Below are 26170 nucleotides of genomic sequence, written 5' to 3'. Positions count from 1 at the left end.
ACAGATCTTCATCACGTCGCGGGGGCCGCAGAAAGGCGGGACAAGTTATACCCTCTGAGAAGAAAGGTGATGAGGAAGAGACAGGGTCAGGTGCAGATAACGTTATTGTCCTTGATGAGGAAGTCACTTTATCTCTGACAAACCCTAGCACTGACGTGGTTAGTGACGGGCTGGGGTTAGAACATACCTGTAGTAGACCCACATTTGCAATGCCCGCAAAGAGTGAAGTGGCTCAGTATGATGAAGTACCTGATGCTGAAGAAACAGGTGGAACTCTGAAGAGGCAGAGTGTGGGTGGGCAAGAGACCCCATCTGAAAATCTAATTAAAGAGGTGATGGTGCGACATGTGCTGGCCAAAAGAGAGCAGGACCATGAGATAGAGCTGCTTAAAGAAATAGTTGAGCGAGAAAGGTTCCTGAGAGAGGTGATTGAGCACAGGGTGGGTGAGCTGGAAAAGGAAGTCGCTGAGCTCAGAGGTCACCTATCAGCATGTCAAACCATAAATAAGGCCGTATTAAAAGATATGGAGGTGCTCAGAGAGGCCCAAGAGAAGAATCAGCAGGAGCTTCTCCAGAGAGAGGATGAGCACCGCTGCTTGGTAGAAGAGCAAGATAAAGTTCTCCAGAAATCCACAGATGACCGGGAAATCGGACTGTTGCGCTCTCCCGATTTGATCGCGGTGAATGAGAATAAGCTGGAGAGGCTGACCAAAGAAGGGGCCTCCAAGGAGGAAGAAATCCAGCAAGGGAAGTGCCCCGCAGATGGCCGAACAAAGGACATCGAGGTCTTGAAAAACTGCGCTGACGCTGAGGACGAGGAGGTCCAACGATATGACCAAGAAGGTGAGACTTCGATCTTCAAGTGCGTAATAGACGTACCCAAAGACATGCAAGAAGCGTGTGCCAGTGAGGAGGTGCATGAAGTGTTTAAAAAGGCGGTCGACGCGTGTAGGATGCACTGGGCACCTGAGACCCATCAACTGGTCATACTGTCAACTAAGGAAGTCACAGTGAAGCGGGTGGCTGTCCTGAGAGAGATGCATCTACAATGCCTCCGCACAAAACAAATGATCATGTTGAAGAATAAGGAAGCCGCTCGACGTCTGGAGCTAGCAAGAGAAGCTCAAAGTCGGTTGGGTATTGTAGAAGATGTCGTGCAAGTGCCCAGAGGTCTAGTGGGGAAAGTCATCTGAAGATTTGGCAAGGTGATGCAAGAGATGGTGAATAGGTCCGGTGTTATGAGAGTGAGCATCCCGGCTGATGATGAAGCCCAGGTTGTGGGTAAAGATGGGATGGTTCCATTCCTTGTCGTCGGATCCATGGAGAGCCTTGGGAATATCCAAATGCTCCTGGCGTATCGTGTGGCATACCTGAAACAGATAGAGCAGCTAAGATGTGAGAGGGAGCAGATCAATATAGAGCTTCAAGGATTGGCAAACAGGTTGCCACCACCTTCAACTCGTGGTCTAGAGAGGCGAAGAGGTGCTCTAAAGCCTGGAAGTCCTCAAGCTGAAGTTAACAGAGGATATAGACGTAAAGAGAAGAGCTGCTTTCCGAAGAAAGACAATAGGAGAGATCAACGACCGAGAGAGAACCGAAGGTGGTCAGATGGAAGAGTTAGAAGTAGTGACTCCTCAGTTAGTTCAGGGCTCAGTGACCTAAGCGGGAGATCCTATAGCAGACGAGATGACAAGGGGTCATCGTTGTCAAAGGATGTGATGGAAAGGGATGATGAATGCCGACGAAAGGGTTCAATAACAGGCCCTGACTTAGACAGACGGTTTGACTGTCAGGGACGACTGAGAGGGGTCTCTAGTCGGTTTAGGACAAGTGCCAAGCCCCACGGCTTTAGGCAGAAGGGGGAGGTATGTAGCGTGGCTAAAGGTCATGTGATTAATGGACGGTATGTATCACAGAGGTGGGTGGCCCTGTGATGGATGCCTGGGTATGTTTTGCTCAAGCAGATCTACTGCTGAGGGATTTGTTTACATTGGGAAGGCTTCCAGGTGATTGGAGAGATGGTTGGGTTCAGTCACCTACAAACCCACCCAAAGAGGCGTGTTTGAATACCTAAGATGGTTTTGTGTTGAAGGACCTGTGGTGATGTCACACTCACCTGTCTGGCCATGTGACAGGTATCTGGGTGTGGTTACACTTATGTAAAGAGGTGTGTATAGCCCATGTGGTGAGTGTGTTTGGGAGTCTGCAAGAGTGGACAGACTTCCATGTGTCCTGGCTGGACACTGCAGAGTGGCCTGTGTGTTGGACAGTTCCAAGTGGGGACAGACGTCCTGAACAGCACACAGAGACCATATTTAGGCTGGAGAGCCTACGTGCTGGACATAGCACAGCCTGTGTGCCTACAGGTCTGAGAGAGAGCGGAGCTCTAATATGGACATTGAGGATTCAACTGTCTGAAGTAAGACTGTTTACCTGTTGTTCCTGTTGCTATGTGGTTTATAGAGCAATAAACCTGTGAACTTTTAATGAAACGTGCCTCCAGAGTGTCATCCGCCGCACCTGAGCGAGTACAATCCCTACACCTACTAAGTCTGTCTGCGGTCCCTCCTTCCAATAGTCCTCCACTGACCACACCAATGCTGCCTGTGTACCCCTGGATGCTATTTAAAAGTGCATAGAGCCACCTTTTTTTATTTTAGGCCTACTAAGTCTGTCTGCGGTCCCTCCTTCCAATAGTCCTCCACTGACCTGTTGTGAATTCCGCTCTTGGGCTCCCTTCCGGTGGTTGTAAGTGGCACTTTTGTGAGTTCTGCTCTTGGGCTCCCTCTTGTGGTTTCTAGTGGTATGGCTGCTCCTTGGAGTTAGCTGTCATCAGCTGCCTCCACTTATCGTCCACTATTTAAGTCTGGCTCTTTCTTCAGCCTGTGCCACTGGTCAATGTTTCCTGGCTGGATTCACATCTCTGCTTGGATTCTCCTGGTTTCCTGACCAGTTCTGCAAAGATAAGTTATGGCTTTGCTCATTTCAGTCCACATGTTGTGGACTTATTGTTCTGTGCATTCTATATTTGTCCAGCTTGTCAGTATGGATTTTTTCTGTTAGCTGGAAGCTCTGGGAAGCAGATTTACCATCCACACCTTTAGTCAGGTGTGGAGATTTTGTAAACTCTGTGTGGATTGTTTTGTAGTTTTTATACTGACCGCACAGTATCCTTTCCTGTCCTATCTATCAAGCTAGACTGGCCTCCTATGCTAAAATCTGATTTCATTTCTGCGTATGTTATTTTCCACTCCTCTCACCATCAATATTTGTGGGGGGCTATCTTTCCTTTGGGGACTTTCTCTGAGGCAAGATAGGCTTCCTGTTTCCATCGTTAGGGGAAGTTAGATCTTAGGCTGTGCCGAGGGGTCTAGGGAGCGTCAGGTACCCCCAAGGCTATGTTTAGTTGCGCTGCTAGGTTCAGGGTTTGCGGTCAGTACAGATACCACCTCCTTCAGAGCTTGTCTCATGTTGTTCCTAAACCACCAAATCATAACACTGACCACACCAATGCTGCCTCTGTACACCTGGATGCTATTTAAAAGTGCATAGAGCCACCTTATTTGTTATTTTAGGCCTACTAAGTCTGTCTGCGGTCCCTCCTTCTAATAGTCCTCCACTGACCACACCAATGCTGCCTGTGTACCCCTGGATGCTATTTAAAAGTGCATAGAGCCACCTTTTTTGTTATTTTAGGCCTACTAAGTCTGTCTGCGGTCCCTCCTTCCAATAGTCCTCCACTGACCACACCAATGCTGCCTGTGTACACCTGGATGCTATTTAAAAGTGCATAGAGCCACCTTTTTTGTTATTTTAGGCTTACTAAGTCTTTCTGCGGACCCTCCTTCCAATAGTCCTCTGCTGACCACACCAATGCTGCCTGTGTACCCCTGGATGCTATCTAAAAGTGCATAGAGCCACCTTTTTTTATTTTAGGCCTACTAAGTCTGTCTGCGGTCCCTCCTTCCAATAGTCCTCCACTGACCACACCAATGCTGCCTGTGTACCCCTGGATTTTATTTAAAAGTGCATAGATCCACCAATTTTTATTTTAGGCCTACTAAGTCTGTCTGCGGTCCCTCCTTCCAATAGTCCTCCACTGACCACACCAATGCTGCCTGTATACCCCTGGATGCTATTTAAAAGTGCATAGAGCCACCTTTTTTTAATTTTAGGCCTACTAAGTCTGTCTGCGGTCCCTCCTTCCACTAGTCCTCCACTGACCACACCAATGCTGCCTGTGTACCCCTGGATCCTATTTAAAAGTGCATAGGGCCACCTTTTTTATGTTAGGCCTACTAAGTCTGTCTGCGGTCCCTCCTTCCAATAGTCCTCCACTGACGACACCAATGCTGCCTGTGTACCCCTGGATCCTATTTAAATGTGCATAGAGCCACCTTTTTTGTTATTTTAGGCCTACTAAGTCTGTCTGTGGTCCCTCCTTCCAATAGTCCTCCACTGACCACACCAATTCTGCCTGTGTACCCCTGGATCCTATTTAAAAGTGCATAGGGCCACCTTTTTTATGTTAGGCCTACTAAGTCTGTCTGTGGTCCCTCCTTCCAATAGTCCTCCACTGACCACACCAATGCTGCCTGTGTACCCCTGCAAGATAATTGAAACTGCATTGAGCCACCTTTTTTATGTTAGGCCTACTAAGTCTGTCTGCGGTCCCTCCTTCCAATAGTCCTCCACTGACCACACCAATGCTGCCTGTGTACACCTGGATGCTATTTAAAAGTGCATAGATCCACCAATTTTTATTTTAGGCCTACTAAGTCTGTCTGCGGTCCCTCCTTCCAATAGTCCTCCACTGACCACACCAATGCTGCCTGTATACCCCTGGATGCTATTTAAAAGTGCATAGAGCCACCTTTTTTTTAATTTTAGGCCTACTAAGTCTGTCTGCGGTCCCTCCTTCCACTAGTCCTCCACTGACCACACCAATGCTGCCTGTGTACCCCTGGATCCTATTTAAAAGTGCATAGGGCCACCTTTTTTATGTTAGGCCTACTAAGTCTGTCTGCGGTCCCTCCTTCCAATAGTCCTCCACTGATGACACCAATGCTGCCTGTGTACCCCTGGATCCTATTTAAATGTGCATAGAGCCACCTTTTTTGTTATTTTAGGCCTACTAAGTCTGTCTGTGGTCCCTCCTTCCAATAGTCCTCCACTGACCACACCAATTCTGCCTGTGTACCCCTGGATCCTATTTAAAAGTGCATAGGGCCACCTTTTTTATGTTAGGCCTACTAAGTCTGTCTGTGGTCCCTCCTTCCTATAGTCCTCCACTGACCACACCAATGCTGCCTGTGTACCCCTGCAAGATAATTGAAACTGCATTGAGCCACCTTTTTTATGTTAGGCCTACTAAGTCTGTCTGCGGTCCCTCCTTCCAATAGTCCTCCACTGACCACACCAATGCGGCCTGTGTACACCTGGATGCTATTTAAAAGTGCATAGAGCCACCTTTTTTGTTATTTTAGGCCTACTAAGTCTGTCTGCGGTCCCTCCTTCCAATAGGGGCAGCACGGTGGCGCAGTGGTTAGCACAGCAGCCTTGCAGCGCTGGGGTCCTGGGTTCTAATCCCACCCAGGACAACATCTGCAAAGAGTTTGTATGTTCTCTCCGTGTTTGCGTGGGTTTCCTCCGGGCACTCCGGTTTCCTCCCACATTCAAAAGACATACTGATAGGGATTCTAGATTGTGAGCCCTATCGGGGACAGTGATGATAATGTGTGCAAAAACTGTAAAGCGCTGCGGAATATGTTAGCGCTATATAAAAATAAAGATTATTATTATTATTTATTATAGTCCTCCATTGACCACACCAATGCTGCCTGTCTACACCTGGATGCTATTTAAAAGTGCATAGAGCCACCTTTTTTTATTTTAGGCCTATAAGTCTTTCTGCGGTCCCTCCTTCCAATAGTCCTCCACTGACCACACCAATGCTGCCTGTGTACACCTGGATGCTATTTAAAAATGCATAGAGCCACCTTTTTTTATGTTAGGCATACTAAGTCTGTCTGCGGTCCCCCCTTCCAATAGTCCTCCACTGACCACACCAATGCTGCCTGTGTGATGCTATTTAAAAGTGCATAGAGCCAACTTTTTTTATTTTAGGCCTATAAGTCTTTCTGCGGTCCCTCCTTCCAATAGTCCTCCACTGACCACACCAATGCTGCCTGTGTACACCTGGATGCTATTTAAAAGTGCATAGAGCCACCTTTTTTGTTATTTTAGGCTTACTAAGACTTTCTGCGGACCCTCCTTCCAATAGTCCTCTGCTGACCACACCAATGCTGCCTGTGTACCCCTGGATGCTATTTAAAAGTGCATAGAGCCACCTTTTTTTATTTTAGGCCTACTAAGTCTGTCTGCGGTCCCTCCTTCCAATAGTCCTCCACTGACCACACCAATGCTGCCTGTGTACCCCTGGATCCTATTTAAAAGTGCATAGATCCACCAATTTTTATTTTAGGCCTACTAAGTCTGTCTGCGGTCCCTCCTTCCAATAGTCCTCCACTGACCACACCAATGCTGCCTGTATACCCCTGGATGCTATTTAAAAGTGCATAGAGCAACCTTTTTTTTAATTTTAGGCCTACTAAGTCTGTGTGCGGTCCCTCCTTCCACTAGTCCTCCACTGACCACACCAATGCTGCCTGTGTACCCCTGGATCCTATTTAAAAGTGCATAGGGCCATCTTTTTTATGTTAGGCCTACTAAGTCTGTCTGTGGTCCCTCCTTCCAATAGTCCTCCACTGACGACACCAATGCTGCCTGTGTACCCCTGTATCCTATTTAAATGTGCATAGAGCCACCTTTTTTGTTATTTTAGGCCTACTAAGTCTGTCTGTGGTCCCTCCTTCCAATAGTCCTCCACTGACCACACCAATTCTGCCTGTGTACCCCTGGATCCTATTTAAAAGTGCATAGGGCCACCTTTTTTATGTTAGGCCTACTAAGTCTGTCTGTGGTCCCTCCTTCCAATAGTCCTCCACTGACCACACCAATGCTGCCTGTGTACCCCTGCAAGATAATTGAAACTGCATTGAGCCACCTTTTTTATGATAGGCCTACTAAGTCTGTCTGCGGTCCCTCCTTCCAATAGTCCTCCACTGACCACACCAATGCTGCCTGTGTACACCTGGATGCTATTTAAAAGTGCATAGATCCACCAATTTTTATTTTAGGCCTACTAAGTCTGTCTGCGGTCCCTCCTTCCAATAGTCCTCCACTGACCACACCAATGCTGCCTGTATACCCCTGGATGCTATTTAAAAGTGCATAGAGCCACCTTTTTTTTAATTTTAGGCCTACTAAGTCTGTCTGCGGTCCCTCCTTCCACTAGTCCTCCACTGACCACACCAATGCTGCCTGTGTACCCCTGGATCCTATTTAAAAGTGCATAGGGCCACCTTTTTTATGTTAGGCCTACTAAGTCTGTCTGCGGTCCCTCCTTCCAATAGTCCTCCACTGACCACACCAATTCTGCCTGTGTACCCCTGGATCCTATTTAAAAGTGCATAGGGCCACCTTTTTTATGTTAGGCCTACTAAGTCTGTCTGTGGTCCCTCCTTCCAATAGTCCTCCACTGACGACACCAATGTTGCCTGTGTACCCCTGGATCCTATTTAAATGTGCATAGAGCCACCTTTTTTGTTATTTTAGGCCTACTAAGTCTGTCTGTGGTCCCTCCTTCCAATAGTCCTCCACTGACCACACCAATTCTGCCTGTGTACCCCTGGATCCTATTTAAAAGTGCATAGGGCCACCTTTTTTATGTTAGGCCTACTAAGTCTGTCTGTGGTCCCTCCTTCCAATAGTCCTCCACTGACCACACCAATGCTGCCTGTGTACCCCTGCAAGATAACTGAAACTGCATTGAGCCACCTTTTTTATGTTAGGCCTACTAAGTCTGTCTGCGGTCCCTCCTTCCAATAGTCCTCCACTGACCACACCAATGCTGCCTGTGTACACCTGGATGCTATTTAAAAGTGCATAGATCCACCAATTTTTATTTTAGGCCTACTAAGTCTGTCTGCGGTCCCTCCTTCCAATAGTCCTCCACTGACCACACCAATGCTGCCTGTATACCCCTGGATGCTATTTAAAAGTGCATAGAGCCACCTTTTTTTAATTTTAGGCCTACTAAGTCTGTCTGCGGTCCCTCCTTCCACTAGTCCTCCACTGACCACACCAATGCTGCCTGTGTACTCCTGGATCCTATTTAAAAGTGCATAGGGCCACCTTTTTTATGTTAGGCCTACTAAGTCTGTCTGCGGTCCCTCCTTCCAATAGTCCTCCACTGACGACACCAATGCTGCCTGTGTACCCCTGGATCCTATTTAAATGTGCATAGAGCCACCTTTTTTGTTATTTTAGGCCTACTAAGTCTGTCTGTGGTCCCTCCTTCCAATAGTCCTCCACTGACCACACCAATTCTGCCTGTGTACCCCTGGATCCTATTTAAAAGTGCATAGGGCCACCTTTTTTATGTTAGGCCTACTAAGTCTGTCTGTGGTCCCTCCTTCCAATAGTCCTCCACTGACCACACCAATGCTGCCTGTGTACCCCTGCAAGATAATTGAAACTGCATTGAGCCACCTTTTTTATGTTAGGCCTACTAAGTCTGTCTGCGGTCCCTCCTTCCAATAGTCCTCCACTGACCACACCAATGCTGCCTGTGTACACCTGGATGCTATTTAAAAGTGCATAGAGCCACCTTTTTTGTTATTTTAGGCCTACTAAGTCTGTCTGCGGTCCCTCCTTCCAATAGTCCTCCATTGACCACACCAATGCTGCCTGTGTACACCTGGATGCTATTTAAAAGTGCATAGAGCCACCTTTTTTTATTTTAGGCCTATAAGTCTTTCTGCGGTCCCCCCTTCCAATAGTCCTCCACTGACCACACCAATGCTGCCTGTGTACACCTGGATGCTATTTAAAAGTGCATAGAGCCACCTTTTTTTATTTTAGGCCTATAAGTCTTTCTGCGGTCCCTCCTTCCAATAGTCCTCCACTGACCACAGCAATGCTGCCTGTGTACCCCTGGATCCTATTTAAAAGTGCATAGAGCCACCTTTTTTTATGTTAGGCCTACTAAGTCTGTCTGCGGTCCCTCCTTCCAATAGTCCTCCACTAACAACACCAATTCTGCCTGTGTACCCCTGGATGCTATTTAAAAGTGCATAGAGCCACCTTTTTTTATTTTAGGCCTACTAAGTCTGTCTGCGGTCCCTCCTTCCAATAGTCCTCCACTGACCACACCAATGCTGCCTGTGTACCCCTGAATGCTATGTAAAAGTGCATAGAGCCACCTTTTTTGTTATTTTAGGCCTACTAAGTCTGTCTGCGGTCCCTTCTTCCAATAGTCCTCCACTGACCACACCAATGCTGCCTGTGTACCCCTGGATGCTATTTAAATGTGCACGGAGCCACCTTTTTTATTATTTTAGGCCTACTAAGTCTGTCTGTGGTCCCTCCTTTCAATAGTACTCCACTGACCACACCAATGCTGCCTGTGTACCCCTGCAAGATAATTGAAACTGCATTGAGCCACCTTTTTTTATGTTAGGCCTACTAAGTCTGTCTGCGGTCCCTCCTTCCAATAGTCCTCCACTGACGACACCAATGCTGCCTGTGTACCCCTTGATCCTATTTAAAAATGCATAGAGCCACCTTTTTTTATGTTAGGCATACTACGTCTGTCTGCGGACCCTCCTTCCAATAGTCCTCCACTGACCACACCAATGGTGCCTGTGTACCCCTGGAACCTATTGAAAAGTGCATAGAGCTACCTTTTTTGTTATTTTAGGCCTACTAAGTCTGTCTGCGGTCAATCTTTCCAATAGTCCTCCACTGACCACACCAATGCTGCCTGTGTACCCCTGGATGCTATTTAAAAGTGCATAGAGCCACCTTTTTTGTTATTTTAGGCCTACTAAGTCTGTCTGCGGTCCCTCCTTCCAATAACCCTCCACTGACTATACCAATTCTGCCTATGTACCCCTGGATCCTATTTAAAAGTGCATAGGGCCACCTTTTTTCATGTTAGGTCTACTAAGTCTGTCTGTGGTCCCTCCTTCCAATAGTCCTCCACTGACTACACCAATGCTGCCTGTGTACCCCTGCAAGATAATTGAAACTGCATTGAGCCACCTTTTTTATGTTAGGCCTACTAAGTCTGTCTGCGGTCCCTCCTTCCAATAGTCCTCCACTGACCACACCAATGCTGCCTGTATACCCCTGGATGCTATTTAAAAGTGCATAGAGCCACCTTTTGTGTTATTTTAGGCCTACTAAGTCTGTCTGTGGTCCCTCCTTCCAATAGTCCTTCACTGACCACACCAATGCTGCCTGTGTACACCTGGATGCTATTTAAAAGTGCATAGAGCGACCTTTTTTATTTTAGGCCTACTAAGTCTTTCTGCAGTCCCTCCTTCCAATAGTCCTCCACTGACCACAGCAATGCTGCCTGTGTACCCCTGGATCCTATTTAAAAGTGCATAGAGCCACCTTTTTTATTTTAGGCCTACTAAGTCTGTCTGCGGTCCCTCCTTCCAATAGTCCTCCACTGACCACACCAATTCTGCCTGTGTACGCCTGGATGCTATTTAAAAGTGCATAGAGCCACCTTTTTTATTTTAGGCCTACTATGTCTGTCTGCGGTCCCTCCTTCCAATAGTCCTGCACTGACCACACCAATGCTGCCTGTGTACCCCTGGATGCTATTTAAAAGTGCATAGAGCCACCTTTTTTTTATTTTAGGCCTACTAAGTCTGTCTGCGGTCCCTCCTTCCAATAGTCCTCCACTAACCACACCAATGCTGCCTGTGTACCCCTGGATCCTATTTAAAAGTGCATGGAGCCACTTTTTTTATGTTAGGCCTACTAAGTCTGTCTGCAGTCCCCCCTTCCAATAGTCCTCCACTGACCACACCAATGCTGCCTATGTACCCCTGCAAGATAATTGAAACTGCACTAAGCCACTTTTTTATGTTAGGCCTAGTAAGTCTGTCTGCGGTCCCTCCTTCCAATAGTCCTCCACTGACCACACCAATGCTGCCTGTGTACCCCTGAATGCTATTTAAAAGTGCATAGAGCCACCTTTTTTATTTTAGGCCTACTAAGTCTGTCTGCGGTCCCTCCTTCCAATAGTCCTCCACTGACGACACCAATGCTGCCTGTGTACCCCTGGATGCTATTTAAAAGTGCATAGAGCCACCTTTTTTGTTATTTTAGGCCTACTAAGTCTGTCTGCGGTCCCACCTTCCAATAGTCCTCCACTGACCACACCAATGCTGCCTGTGTACCCCTGGATCCTATTTAAAAGTGCATAGAGCCACCTTTTTTTCATGTTAGGCCTACTAAGTCTGTCTGCGGTCCCTCCTTCCAATAGTCCTCCACTGACCACACCAATGCTGCCTGTGTACCCCTGCAAGATAATTGAAACTGCATTGAGCCACCTTTTTTTATGTTAGGCCTACTAAGTCTGTCTGCGCTCCCTCCTTCCAATAGTCCTCCACTGACCACACCAATGCTGCCTGTGTACCCCTGGATGCTTTTTAAAAGTGCATAGAGCCACCTTTTTTGTAATTTTAGGCCTACTAAGTCTGTCTGCGGTCCCTCCTTCCAATTGTCCTCCACTGACCACACCAATGCTGACCGCGTACCCATGTAACCTTTTTTAAACCTGCATCGATCCAACTTTGTGGTGTAAGGCCTACTAGCAGTGTCTGGCTGCGCCACTCAATACATCTGTCCTCTTAAAAAAAGGACCTGCAATTATCAGGTTTTCAGCATATCGGAATTTTAAAACTGCAGTGGGGCTACTAGCTTGGTTGGGGCCTACTAACAGTGTCTGCCGCTCCAAGGTGTTCTCCTGGTTGCCTTTCCTGAGCTTCTATCTTCAGGCTCTTGTTAAATAGTTGTTAAATGGAACAACTGCAGTGCGGCTATTAGTTTGGTTGGGGCCTACTAACGGTGTCTGCCGCTCCTTGCTGTTCTCCTGGTTTCCTGTCGTGAACTTCCATTTCCAGGCTCTCGTTAAGTAGTTGTTAATATTACACTGCATTTGGCCTAGTAGTTGGGTTGGGGCCTACTAACGGTGTCTGCCGCTCCTTGCTGTTCTCCTCCACTGAACAAAGCAGTGCCGCCTGTTTACTACTGTTACCAATTTTGAACTGCATTTAGACTACTTACTGATTTGGGCCTACTCAATGTGTCAGCCTCTCATTACAGTTGTCCTCCACTGAACAAAGCAATGCCGCCTGGTTAGTCCTGTTACCAATTTTGAAATGCATTTAGCCCACTTTATTATTTTGGCCTATATCTGTGCTTCCTCATCCTGCCCATTGCCCAGCCAGTGCTACATGACTCTGCTGGTACATTGACTCAGACCGCTACATTCCCCTTGCAAGCTACACAGCTAGATTCTGACCCTGCTGAAAGTGAGGTTCCCCTTTCCGCATACTATACCACCTTACACGGGGACAAAGGGGAAGGTGCAGATGAAAGTGCAGGTTCCTTCATCAGGTGGGGGGTATACTCATTGGCGACGTCACTGGCACAGGGCCCCTCATAGTATGCAAAAGTGTCGCTGGCAGTGGGAGGCGCCCCCACCGTGCAAACACACCACCGTACTTTGAGGGCCCCGTGCCAGTGCCAATGCGAACGAGTGGGCCCCCCCTGCTTGCTCAGGATCACAGCACTTGCAAAGTTGAAATACTTACCTCTCCCTGCACCACTGCCTGGGCCCACTAAATACTTGAACCAGCCATACCCCCAACAACTTTAGCCAAATGACCCCCAATTTCCAATGCCTAACTATTATTATAAGGTAAAATAAGATTGACAAGCTTCAGTACCAAGAATGGATGTTTTTGCCATTAAAATGGGCACTGTAGGTTTTTTCCTGGCCTCCACTCACTGCCGACTATGCTCCCCCATTGACTTGCATTGGGTTTCGTGTTTTGGTCGATCCCGACCCCGACTTTACGCGATAATCGGCCGATTTCACTCAACTCGACTTTTGAGATAGTCGGGTTTCGCAAAACCCGACTCGACCCTAAAAAAGTAAAAGTCGCTCAACCCTACTGCTAACCACTGAACTACCATGCTGCCAATAAGTTGCTACTGGTGACCATCTGTTTACCCATAGCGATATACAGTGGCGCAAGTAGAGTCTGATGGGCTCTGGTGCAAGATCTGATGCCCATCCCATCCTGGTATATACGATACGATACGATACGATACACTTTATTGATCCCGTGGGAAATTATGGATATATATGTACATATATATATACAGTGGGTACAGAAAGTATTCAGACTCGGAAGTGCCGGCGAGACGCGGCACAAGACCCTTACAGTGCTGCGGCGGGAAGTAGAGGAGCCCATGTAAGTTTCATGGGACCGGAACCGGGTGGCCTTAACATGATATTTGGCTTTGTGGAACTTTCTCGCATCTCCCAACTGCATCTCTGGAGCTCAGCCACAGTGATCTTGGGGTCCTTCTTTACCTCTCTCACCAAGGCTCTTCTCCCACGTATGCTCAGTTAGGCTGAATGGCCAGGTCTAGGAATACTTCTGGTGGTCCCAAACTTCTTCCATTTAAGGATTATGGAGGCCACTGTGGTCTTAGGAACCCTGAGTACTGCACAGATTCTTTTGCAACCTTGGCCAGATCTGTGCCTTGCCACAATTCTGTCTCTGAGCTCCTTGGCCAGTTCCTTTGACCTCATGATTCTCATTTGGTCTCACATGCACTGTGAGCTGTGAGGTCTTATATAGATAGATGTTTGCCTTTCCAAATCAAGTCCTACCAGTTTAATTAAACACAGCTGAACTCCAATGAAGGAGTAGTACCATGTAAAGGAGGATCACAAGAAAATGGACAGCATGTGTCTGAGCAAAGGGTCTGAATACTTATGACCATGACACATTTCAGTTTTTCTTTTTTAATAAATTTGCAATAATTTCTACGTTTCTCTTTTTTCCAGCACAGTCTGGACCCCACAGAGTTACGCAGCACAGGAGATCGTGGTATGCCTACCCAGCACAACGAGAGAGACGTGTCTCGCAGCCCAGGAGATCGCGATATACGTAAGCACTGCACGCATACCGCAATCTCCCTGGCGCCCGCAGCTCTTCCTGTGTTCAGCAGTCACATGGTACCGCTCATTAAAATAATGAATATGGACGGCACTCCACTCCCATAGGCGTGGAGTGCATATTCATTACATTAATAAGCGGTACCATGTGACCGCTCAGCACTGGAAGAAGCTGCCGACCCGGGACAACGGAGAAGCAGGGACATGCCAGAATGGGGTGAATATGACGGGGGAGGGTGAGTCATGCGATATTCACCTGTCCCCGTTCCACCGCCGCTCTGTGTCTTCCGTGTCCTCTGGCTGTGATGTTCAGGTCAGAGGGGGTGCTGACGTGGTTAATGCGCGCCCTCTGCCTGAACAGTCACAGCTAGGGTTGAGCGAAACGGGTCGGCCATTTTCAGAAGTCGCCGACTTTTGGCAAAGTCGGGTTTCATGAAACCCGACCCGACCCCTGTGTGGGGTCGGCCATGAGCTCGGCGATCTTCTGAATCTGGTATCGGAATTCTGATCCCGAGTTCCGATATGTTTGCAATATCAGAAATCGGTATCGGAATCCATATTTAAGTGTAAAATAAAGAATTAAAATAAAAATTATTGATATACTTACCCTCTGATGCGCCCTGGTACTAACCGACAGCCTTCCTTCCTTAGAATCAGCGCGTGAAGGGCCTTAGATGACGTCGCGGCTTGTGATTGGTCGCGCGACCGCCCATGTGACCGCTCACGCGACCAATCACAAGCCGCGACGTCACCGAAGGTCCTTCAAGCGATGATTCTTAGGAAGGAAGGCTGCCGGAAAGAAGCAGGGCGCGTCCGAGGGTGAGTATATACCTAATAGGAATATACTCACCCTCGGACGAGCCCCGCCTGGAGAGGCTGTACGTCTACTTGGAAAAGCATAGACTAAGGGAGATAGCCTGAGTAAGGCTTTCATCTGTTATGTCTGAGTGATTTACATATACTTACAGCCATTTTTAGTAACATAGTAACATAGTAACATAGTTAGTAAGGCCGAAAAAAGACATTTGTCCATCCAGTTCAGCCTATATTCCATCATAATAAATCCCCAGATCTACGTCCTTCTACAGAACCTAATAATTGTATGATACAATATTGTTCTGCTCCAGGAAGACATCCAGGCCTCTCTTGAACCCCTCGACTGAGTTCGCCATCACCACCTCCTCAGGCAAGCAATTCCAGATTCTCACTGCCCTAACAGTAAAGAATCCTCTTCTATGTTGGTGGAAAAACCTTCTCTCCTCCAGACGCAAAGAATGCCCCCTTGTGCCCGTCACCTTCCTTGGTATAAACAGATCCTCAGCGAGATATTTGTATTGTCCCCTTATATACTTATACATGGTTATTAGATCGCCCCTCAGTCGTCTTTTTTCTAGACTAAATAATCCTAATTTCGCTAATCTATCTGGGTATTGTAGTTCTCCCATCCCCTTTATTAATTTTGTTGCCCTCCTTTGTACTCTCTCTAGTTCCATTATATCCTTCCTGAGCACCGGTGCCCAAAACTGGACACAGTACTCCATGTGCGGTCTAACTAGGGATTTGTACAGAGGCAGTATAATGCTCTCATCATGTGTATCCAGACCTCTTTTAATGCACCCCATGATCCTGTTTGCCTTGGCAGCTGCTGCCTGGCACTGGCTGCTCCAGGTAAGTTTATCATTAACTAGGATCCCCAAGTCCTTCTCCCTGTCAGATTTACCCAGTGGTTTCCCGTTCAGTGTGTAATGGTGATATTGATTCCCTCTTCCCATGTGTATAACCTTACATTTATCATTGTTAAACCTCATCTGCCACCTTTCAGCCCAAGTTTCCAACTTACCCAGATCCATCTGTAGCAGAATACTATCTTCTCTTGTATTAACTGCTTTACATAGTTTTGTATCATCTGCAAATATCGATATTTTACTGTGTAAACCTTCTACCAGATCATTAATGAATATGTTGAAGAGAACAGGTCCCAATACTGACCCCTGCGGTACCCCACTGGTCACAGCGACCCAGTTAGAGACTATACCATTTATAACCACCCTCTGCTTTCTATCACTAAGCCAGTTACTAACCCATTTACACACATTTTCCCCCAAACCAAGCATTCTCATTTTGTGTACCAACCTCTTGTGCGGCACGGTATCAAACGCTTTGGAAAAATCGAGATATACCACGTCCAATGACTCACCGTGGTCCAGTCTATAGCTTACCTCTTCATAAAAACTGATTAGATTGGTTTGACAGGAGCGATTTCTCATAAACCCATGCTGATATGGAGTTAAACAGTTATTCTCATTGAGATAATCCAGAATAACATCCCTCAGAAACCCTTCAAATATTTTACCAACAATAGAGGTTAGACTTACTGGCCTATAATTTCCAGGTTCACTTTTAGAGCCCTTTTTGAATATTGGCACCACATTTGCTATGCGCCAGTCCTGCGGAACAGACCCTGTCGCTATAGAGTCCCTAAAAATAAGAAATAATGGTTTATCTATTACATTACTTAGTTCTCTTAGTACTCGTGGGTGTATGCCATCCGGACCCGGAGATTTATCTATTTTAATCTTATTTAGCCGGTTTCGCACATTTTTGTATCCAATTAAGGAATATATATATTCCGTTATTTAGACAAACAGCTCAAAGGTACTCAGTAATATTCACTTTATATAAAGTACAAAGAGGCTCCTTTAAGTGCAGACACAAGATTAGAACAGCGGTTCATATAGCGGTAAAATGAGCGCGGATGCATGATCGGAATAGTGGCCTATATAGGCATAATGGAATGTCCTGCCACAACTAAGATGGCGCCGCGGCGCGGACATAACGCTAGTGCGCATGCGCTAGTAAAATGAAAGTGTATTGGAACTTCTATTGGCCGACATTGTGTGACATAGTAATTGGATTTGTAGACATGCGCAATGGAGTTGTATGAACGCCGATAACGGCCGATACAGAGCCCTCCATGTGGAGTCACCAGATAGCGGCAAGGTGAGGGTTAAAAAGTGTGATCACTATAAATATGAATATAAATCTATGTTAATGAAATAGTCTGTGAAACAAAGGAGATAGTGGGGTAGTGTAAGATTTTATAAAGAATAAAGCACAAAGCACCTTAATAAGCACAGATATTGCACTAAAGAGACACCATATGTACAGTATGTTGTGGAAAATTGTACAACTGTATGTTTATTTATCTATTGATGGCAATTGTAATATGCAAATCTATTCAAATTTTTTCTATAAAAGCACAATCATTGTTAACACCCATTGCTTGAAAAAGGCTCAGTGAGCCGAAACGTCGCGCAGTGATGTGGGTCGATTAAAACTTCACCTTTTTTTCATCTGAAACTTTTGGAGTGCTGCCTTCTTTTTGCTATTTGGTATATATATATATATATATATATATATATTTGTATATATATATATATATACATATATATATATATGCATACATGTGTGTTCTCCATCCTGGTATATATAACCCTCATCCTGGGGCACATGTGTGTGTACAGCTTGCATAACAGTGTAAATTTGGTGTGCCCTCTAAATGACTCAACACTAAGGGTGAGCAAATGAGCTCAACTAAGACGCGGCAAAACAGCCACGACCAATCAGCGACAGGCCCAGTCCGGAAGAAAATGGCGGCTCCTTACTCCCCGCAGTCAGTGCCCGGCGCCCACATACTCCCCTCCAGTCACCCCTCACACAGGGTTAATGCCGGTGGTAACGGACTGCGTTATGCCGCAGGTAACGCACTCCGTAACCGCTGCTATTAACCCTGTATGTCCCCAACTTTTTACTATTGATGCTGCCTATGCGGCATCGATAGTAAAAAAATGTAATGTTAAAAATAATAAAAAAAACAAAAAACCTGCTATTCTCACCCTCCGTAGTCCGCCGAGCCAATCGCGCCTGCCCCCATCTTCCGTTCCCGGCGATGCATTGCGAAATTACCCAGAAGACTTAGCGGTCTCGCGAGACCGTTAAATAATCTGGGTAATTTCGCAATGCATCCTGGGAACGGAAGATGGCGGCAGCCGCGTGCGTATCGCCAGAGCTTCAGTGGATCCTAGTGGGTGAGTATATAACTATTTTTTATTTTAATAATTTTTTTTAACAGGGATATTGTGCCCACACTGCTGTATATTACGTGGCCACTGTTATATATTGCGTGGGGAGTGTTATATACTACGTGGCTGCTATATACTGTGTGGGCAGTGTTATATACTATGTGGCTGCTATATACTGCGTGGGCTGTGCTATATATTACGTGGCCAGTGTTATATACTGCGTGGCCTGTGTTATATACTGCGTCACCTGTGTTATATACTGCGTGGCTGCTATATACTGCGTGGGCTGTGTTATACAGTACGTGGCTGTGTTATATACTGCATGCCACGGGTATTCTACAATATGTATGTATATAGCAGCCACATAGTATATAGCACAGGTAACGTAGTATTTGTCTGCTATATACTACATGGCTCCTATATACTATGTGGCCTGTGCTATATACTAAATATATACTATGTGGCTGCTATATACATACATAAATACATATTCTAGAATACCCAATGCGTTAGAATCGGCCCACTATCTAGTTGTACATATAATAAACAAGGTATAATGCAATATAATAAACAGTCTAAACAAGGTTAGATGTGATATTTTGAAGTAATTCAGAAGCAAATTTTAGAATATTGACAGAATGTGCTGTACCCCAATTTACGGTGTAGGTATATGTGCCTGTATAAGTTTCTGAAATAAGGGTTAAATGGAACCTATCACCTCATTTTTCGCATATAAGCTGCAGCCACCGCCATTAGGGGCTTATCTACAGCATTCTGTAATGCTGTAGATAAGCCCCCAATGTAACCTGAAAGATAAGAAAAACATGTTAGATTATACTCAACCATGGGCGGTCCCGATTCGGTTCGTGTCCGATGGGCGTCGCGGGTCCGGGCCTCTCTGAGCTTTCCCAGCACCTGCGCATTACAGTACTTTGTGCTACCCTCAACAGGGCAAAGAATTACACCTGCGCATGAGCCGCGACAGAAGCAAGGAAGAGGACGTCATCGCATGAAGATGGGAGGCACCGGACCCGGACCGCGATGCCCATCGGACCCGAACCGCACTGGAGCGCTCCTGGGTGAGCAAAATCTAACTTGTTTTTCTTACCTTTCAGGTTACATCAGGGGCTTATCTACAGCATTATAGAATGCTGTAAATAAGCCCCTACTGGCGGTGGCCGCAGCTTATATGAGAAAAAATGAGGTGACAGATTAACTTTAAGATAAACATGCCCAAGTTTTGAAAAAAAAAAATTATTTCTTCTCATCAGAAAACATTGTCCCTGAGGTGTCTGTAAGATATTTCCCATTAGTCGTACAAGACTATGGGGAGGCAGAACATTTTAAATAAGCCATCTTAGAAATCCATAATTTGCAGGATGATATTACCATTTGTTTTATCCCAACCATCATGAACGTTTCTACCATTTATTACCTGCATTTCCCAGGTATAAAATACATTAGCGTTCAGGTATATGTAGATGTGCAATGGTTTCGCTTTGAATATTTGTTTGTTGCAGCTATGCACAACACCATGTAGCTAAGCTACTGGTCTAAGAACAATGAAATGATGTTCAGCCCTGTATATATGTATGTATAGTCCATCAAAATAGCAAATATCTGACATAGATAAAGCACATAGACAATCAATGCACAATTCACAGCAAGCTTAGACCTATTGGGAATTGATTTCTTACTGAACACATTTCAGAGCAAATAAACACAAAGCAGGAAAAATATAATATGCGAATTACTGTTAAAACAAGCATTTGATATTGCAAATATCAACTTGTATTACAGTTTGATTTTCAACATTTATTTAGCGTCCATTGTATTATACATTTTGAGTAGTAGATAATCAGGGCTCATGTGTTTCACATATGTGTTCAATCCATGTTTTTCTAAGATGGACACCGAACCATTATAGATTATGGGGATATTCACATGTCCGTATTTGCAAAAGGAAAGAAAAAAAAACACAGAAAAATGTCTGTTTTTCATCGCACCCACTCAAATCTGTGGGTCCATTTAAGCAGATGGGACTAACAAAGATATTAGAGAACAGTTTTGGGACAATAATCTTTATTTTTATATAGCGCCAACATATTTCACATCACTTTACAGTTTGCACACATCATCATCGCTGTCCCCAATGGGGCTCACAATCTAAATTCCCTATCGGTATGTCTTTGGATTGTGGAACGAAACCCAGGCAAACACAGGGAGAACATATAAACTCCTTGCAGATGTTGTCCTTGGTGAGATTTGAACCCAGGGCTCCAGTGCTTCAATGCTAAACATTGATCCACCGTGCTGCCATATACAGCTCTGGCAAAAATTAAGAGACCACTGTAAAATCTTCAGTTTGTCTTATTTTTCTCTTTATAGGTATATTTTTGAGTAAAATGTAAAATGTTCATTTATTCTATAATCTTCTGACAACATGTCTCCGAATTTCAAAGCAATACATTTTGTATTTTTTCTGACAAAGAAAAATGGTCAAAATTTAAAAAAACAAAAACCCTAGTGCTTTCAGAACTCAAATAATGCAAACAAAGCAAGTTCATAATAATTTAGAACCAACAATACTAATGTTTTAACTCAGGAAGAGTTTAGAAATCAATATTTTGTGGAATAACCATGATTTTTAATCACAGCTTTCATGCGTCTTGGCATGCTTTCCACCAGTCTTTCACACTGCTTCTGGTACACAAATGTAAGCAGTTCTCCTTTGTTTAACATAGTAACATAGTAACATAGTTAGTAAGGCCGAAAAAAGACATTTGTCCATCCAGTTCAGCCTATATTCCATCATAATAAATACCCAGATCTACGTCCTTCTACAGAACCTAATAATTGTATGATACAATATTGTTCTGCTCCAGGAAGACATCCAGGCCTCTCTTGAACCCCTCGACTGAGTTCGCCATCACCACCTCCTCAGGCAAGCAATTCCAGATTCTCACTGCCCTAACAGTAAAGAATCCTCTTCTATGTTGGTGGAAAAACCTTCTCTCCTCCAGACGCAAAGAATGCCCCCTTGTGCCCGTCACCTTCCTTGGTATAAACAGATCCTCAGCGAGATATTTGTATTGTCCCCTTATATACTTATACATGGTTATTAGATCGCCCCTCAGTCGTCTTTTTTCTAGACTAAATAATCCTAATTTCGCTAATCTATCTGGGTATTGTAGTTCTCCCATCCCCTTTATTAATTTTGTTGCCCTCCTTTGTACTCTCTCTAGTTCCATTATATCCTTCCTGAGCACCGGTGCCCAAAACTGGACACAGTACTCCATGTGCGGTCTAACTAGGGATTTGTACAGAGGCAGTATAATGCTCTCATCATGTGTATCCAGACCTCTTTTAATGCACCCCATGATCCTGTTTGCCTTGGCAGCTGCTGCCTGGCACTGGCTGCTCCAGGTAAGTTTATCATTAACTAGGATCCCCAAGTCCTTCTCCCTGTCAGATTTACCCAGTGGTTTCCCGTTCAGTGTGTAACGGTGATATTGATTCCCTCTTCCCATGTGTATAACCTTACATTTATCATTGTTAAACCTCATCTGCCACCTTTCAGCCCAAGTTTCCAACTTATCCAGATCCATCTGTAGCAGAATACTATCTTCTCTTGTATTAACTGCTTTACATAGTTTTGTATCATCTGCAAATATCGATATTTTACTGTGTAAACCTTCTACCAGATCATTAATGAATATGTTGAAGAGAACAGGTCCCAATACTGACCCCTGCGGTACCCCACTGGTCACAGCGACCCAGTTAGAGACTATACCATTTATAACCACCCTCTGCTTTCTATCACTAAGCCAGTTACTAACCCATTTACACACATTTTCCCCCAGACCAAGCATTCTCATTTTGTGTAGCAACCTCTTGTGCGGCACGGTATCAAACGCTTTGGAAAAATCGAGATATACCACGTCCAATGACTCACCGTGGTCCAGTCTATAGCTTACCTCTTCATAAAAACTGATTAGATTGGTTTGACAGGAGCGATTTCTCATAAACCCATGCTGATATAGAGTTAAACAGTTATTCTCATTGAGATAATCCAGAATAACATCCCTCAGAAACCCTTCAAATATTTTACCAACAATAGAGGTTAGACTTACTGGCCTATAATTTCCAGGTTCACTTTTAGAGCCCTTTTTGAATATTGGCACCACATTTGCTATGCGCCAATCCTGCGGAACAGACCCTGTCGCTATAGAGTCCCTAAAAATAAGAAATAATGGTTTATCTATTACATTACTTAGTTCTCTTAGTACTCGTGGGTGTATGCCATCCGGACCCGGAGATTTATCTATTTTAATCTTATTTAGCCGGTTTCGCACCTCTTCTTGGGTTAGATTGGTGACCCTTAATATAGGGTTTTCATTGTTTCTTGGGATTTCACCTAGCATTTCATTTTCCACCGTGAATACCGTGGAGAAGAAGGTGTTTAATATGTTAGCTTTTTCCTCGTCATCTACAACCATTCTTTCCTCACTATTTTTTAAGGGGCCTACATTTTCAGTTTTTATTCTTTTACTATTGATATAATTGAAGAACAGTTTGGGATTAGTTTTACTCTCCTTAGCAATGTGCTTCTCTGTTTCCTTTTTGGCAGCTTTAATTAGTTTTTTAGATAAAGTATTTTTCTCCCTATAGTTTTTTAGAGCTTCAATGGTGCCATCCTGCTTTAGTAGTGCAAATGCTTTCTTTTTACTGTTAATTGCCTGTCTTACTTCTTTGTTTAGCCACATTGGGTTTTTCCTATTTCTAGTCCTTTTATTCCCACAAGGTATAAACCGCTTACACTGCCTATTTAGGATGTTCTTAAACATTTCCCATTTATTATCTGTATTCTCATTTCTGAGGATATTGTCCCAGTCTACCAGATTAAGGGCATCTCTAAGCTGTTCAAACTTTGCCTTCCTAAAGTTCAATGTTTTTGTGACTCCCTGACAAGTCCCCCTAGTGAAAGACAGGTGAAACTGCACAATATTGTGGTCGCTATTTCCTAAATGCCCAACCACCTGCAGATTTGTTATTCTGTCAGGTCTATTAGATAGTATTAGGTCTAAAAGTGCTGCTTCTCTGGTTGGATTCTGCACCAATTGTGAAAGATAATTTTTCTTGGTTATTAGCAGAAACCTGTTGCCTTTATGGGTTTCACAGGTTTCTGTTTCCCAGTTAATATCCGGGTAGTTAAAGTCCCCCATAACCAGGACCTCATTATGGGTTGCAGCTTCATCTATCTGCTTTAGAAGTAGACTTTCCATGCTTTCTGTTATATTTGGGGGTTTGTAACAGACCCCAATGAGAATTTTGTTACCATTTTTCCCTCCATGAATTTCAACCCATATGGACTCGACATCCTCATTCCCTTCGCTAATATCCTCCCTTAAAGTGGACTTTAGACAAGACTTTACATAGAGACAAACCCCTCCTCCTCTCCGATTTTTACGATCCTTTCTAAACAGACTGTAACCCTGTAAGTTAACTGCCCAGTCATAGCTTTCATCTAACCATGTCTCGGTTATTCCCACTATGTCAAAGTTACCTGTAGATATTTCTGCTTCTAGTTCTTCCATCTTGTTTGTCAGGCTTCTGGCGTTTGCGAGCATGCAGTTTAGAGGATTTTGTTTTGTTCCAATCTCCTCACTGTGGATTGTTTTAGAAATGTTCTTACCTCCCTTCTGAGTATGTTTTCCTGGGTCGTCTTTGTTCGAGTCTAATGTTTTTCTTCCCGTCCCCTCTTCTTCTAGTTTAACGCCCTCCTGATGAGTGTAGCGAGTCTTCTGGCGAATGTGTGTTTCCCAGGTTTGTTGAGGTGTAGTCCGTCTCTGGCGAGGAGTCCATCATACCAGTAATTCACACCGTGGTCCAGGAATCCAAATCCTTGTTGTCTGCACCATCGTCTTAGCCAGTTGTTTGCATCAAGGATCCTGTTCCATCTCCTGGTGCCATGCCCGTCTACTGGAAGGATAGAAGAAAAAACTACCTGTGCATCCAGTTCCTTTACTTTCTTCCCCAACTCTTCAAAGTCCTTGCAGATTGTCGGTAGGTCCTTCCTTGCCGTGTCATTGGTGCCAACATGTATCAGAAGAAATGGGTGGACATCCTTGGAGCTGAAGAGCTTTGGTATCCTATCGGTCACATCCTTGATCATCGCACCTGGAAGGCAGCATACTTCTCTTGCAGTTATGTCCGGTCTGCAGATGGCTGCTTCGGTGCCTCTCAGTAGTGAGTCTCCCACCACCACCACTCTTCGTTGCTTCTTGGCTGTACTTTTTGCTGTCACTTGTTGCTGTGTGCCCTTTTCTTTTTTGCTTGCTGGTATTGCTTCATTCTTAGGTGTGCCATCTTCATCCTCTACAAAGATTTGATATCTTTGTTTGATGGCTTGTGACTATTCATCATTCTCTTGATTACATTCCAGAGGTTTTCAACGGGGTTGAGGTCTGGAGATTGGGCTGGCCATGACAGGGTTTTGATGTGGTGGTCTCTTATTATTGCCAGAGCTGTATCTCCCTCAGTCCAATATCTGGTGAATAGTGCATTAGAACACCTTCTTGATCGCCTCTCCACTCGAAAGGGAAACATGGGAACCGCATTTTCATGAATAATGGGGGGCACCAGTTGCTCATCATATAATCTACACAAGTTAACGGAAGAAGCCACAATAATGGTATTATTAATAATATGTGTACATTGTATATATTCTCAAACTAATGTTACGAGAGATAACAATTCTGTAATATTTTCTTTCACAGGCAGATTCATTATATAATGAACTGGACTTCAGGGATGGATTTTTCTCTGGCTGGCTTATCCGGCGATGGCAGAGTTAAGTGCTTTCTCTTTGTGATATTCCTGCTCTTATACCTCATGTCACTGTGTGGAAATCTCACCATTGCTACAACAATATGGGTGGACAGTAAACTTCATACTCCCATGTATTTCTTCTTGGGTAACCTGGCATGTCTAGATATTTGCTACTCATCAGTGACTGTGCCCAAGTTGCTCACGAGTCTTATAGGAGGGAGTTCAGAGATCTCCTATAGCGGATGCATGAGTCAACTTTATTTTTACGTCTCCTGTTGTAGCACAGAGTGTTTGCTCCTCTCCCTAATGGGATTTGACAGATATCTGGCTATTTGCAATCCGATGCACTACACAACAATTATGAACAAACAAAAGTGTGTCCAATTAGCCACCAGTCTGTGGTTTACTGGCTTTATAACCTCAATTATACACACTGTTTTCACAGCTCAGTTGCCCTACTGTAAATCACATCAAATTTCTCACTTCTTCTGCGACATTCCACCGATGCTGAAACTTGCCTGTTCTGATACTTTCCAAAACAAACTACTGATCCTAACTGCTGGAGGAATTTTAGGGCTCAGCTCTTTCTTCCTCACTCTTGTATCCTATATCCAAATTATCTCAGCCATCTTAAAAATCCAAACTAAGGTGGGTAGAAGTAGAGCCTTTTCCACATGTGCTTCTCATCTGATTGTTGTTCTCATCTTCTTCGGAAGTATAAGTTTTATGTACATGAGGCCAACATCTAGGTATTCACTAGAACAAGACCAGCTTGTGTCTCTCCTCTATGCTGTAGTCACCCCAGCCTTGAATCCAGTGATCTATAGTCTAAGGAATAAAGAGATGAAAAGTGCAGTGAAAAGGACTATAAATAAAATATTTTATGCAAAACTATATTTATCAAATAGGTAGCACCTATTTGGCAAATTTGTATGCTTGAAATTTTGATTGTGTTTTGCCTTAATAATCAGTTTTTTGTTGGGTTTTTTTAAGGCTCACACCTAAATCCGCCTAAATTCATCAACTAATGCACTGAAAAGCAGTAAAAAAAATTCAAAGCCAAAAAATCGTAATTCTGGCATTTCGATTTTTTTTTTCCTTGTCATTTTGTTTGCCGATAGGATCAATTTATTTTTAT

General features: G+C 44.5%; 1 protein-coding gene across 1 annotated transcript; it reads left to right on the top strand.

Annotated features, from left to right (window-relative positions):
* Positions 1 to 335: 335 nt before the first annotated feature.
* On the top strand, positions 336 to 25944 carry LOC138664903 (olfactory receptor 5V1-like). The gene is made up of 5 exons (XM_069751975.1): positions 336 to 440; positions 555 to 1019; positions 14009 to 14111; positions 14280 to 14355; positions 24981 to 25944. The coding sequence occupies exons 1-5, from the start codon at positions 336 to 338 to the stop codon at positions 25942 to 25944; spliced, it is 1713 nt and encodes a 570-aa protein (XP_069608076.1).
* Positions 25945 to 26170: the final 226 nt, after the last annotated feature.

The sequence above is a fragment of the Ranitomeya imitator genome, chromosome 1 (genome assembly GCF_032444005.1).
Source record: "Ranitomeya imitator isolate aRanImi1 chromosome 1, aRanImi1.pri, whole genome shotgun sequence".
NCBI lineage: Eukaryota > Metazoa > Chordata > Amphibia > Anura > Dendrobatidae > Ranitomeya > Ranitomeya imitator.
Note: the sequence above shows the minus strand (reverse complement) of the source record. Positions and strands in the feature narration are given on the sequence as shown.

Excerpts from the sequence above, each read along its gene's own strand:
- LOC138664903 (XM_069751975.1), top strand. The coding sequence starts at position 336 with ATGGTGCGACATGTGCTGGCCAAAAGAGAGCAGGACCATGAGATAGAG. Across the intron at positions 14,112-14,279 it reads CCCAGGAGATCGCGATATAC|CACTGGAAGAAGCTGCCGAC; the intron begins GTAAGCACTGCA and ends GTGACCGCTCAG. Across the intron at positions 14,356-24,980 it reads GGTGAATATGACGGGGGAGG|GCAGATTCATTATATAATGA; the intron begins GTGAGTCATGCG and ends TTTCTTTCACAG.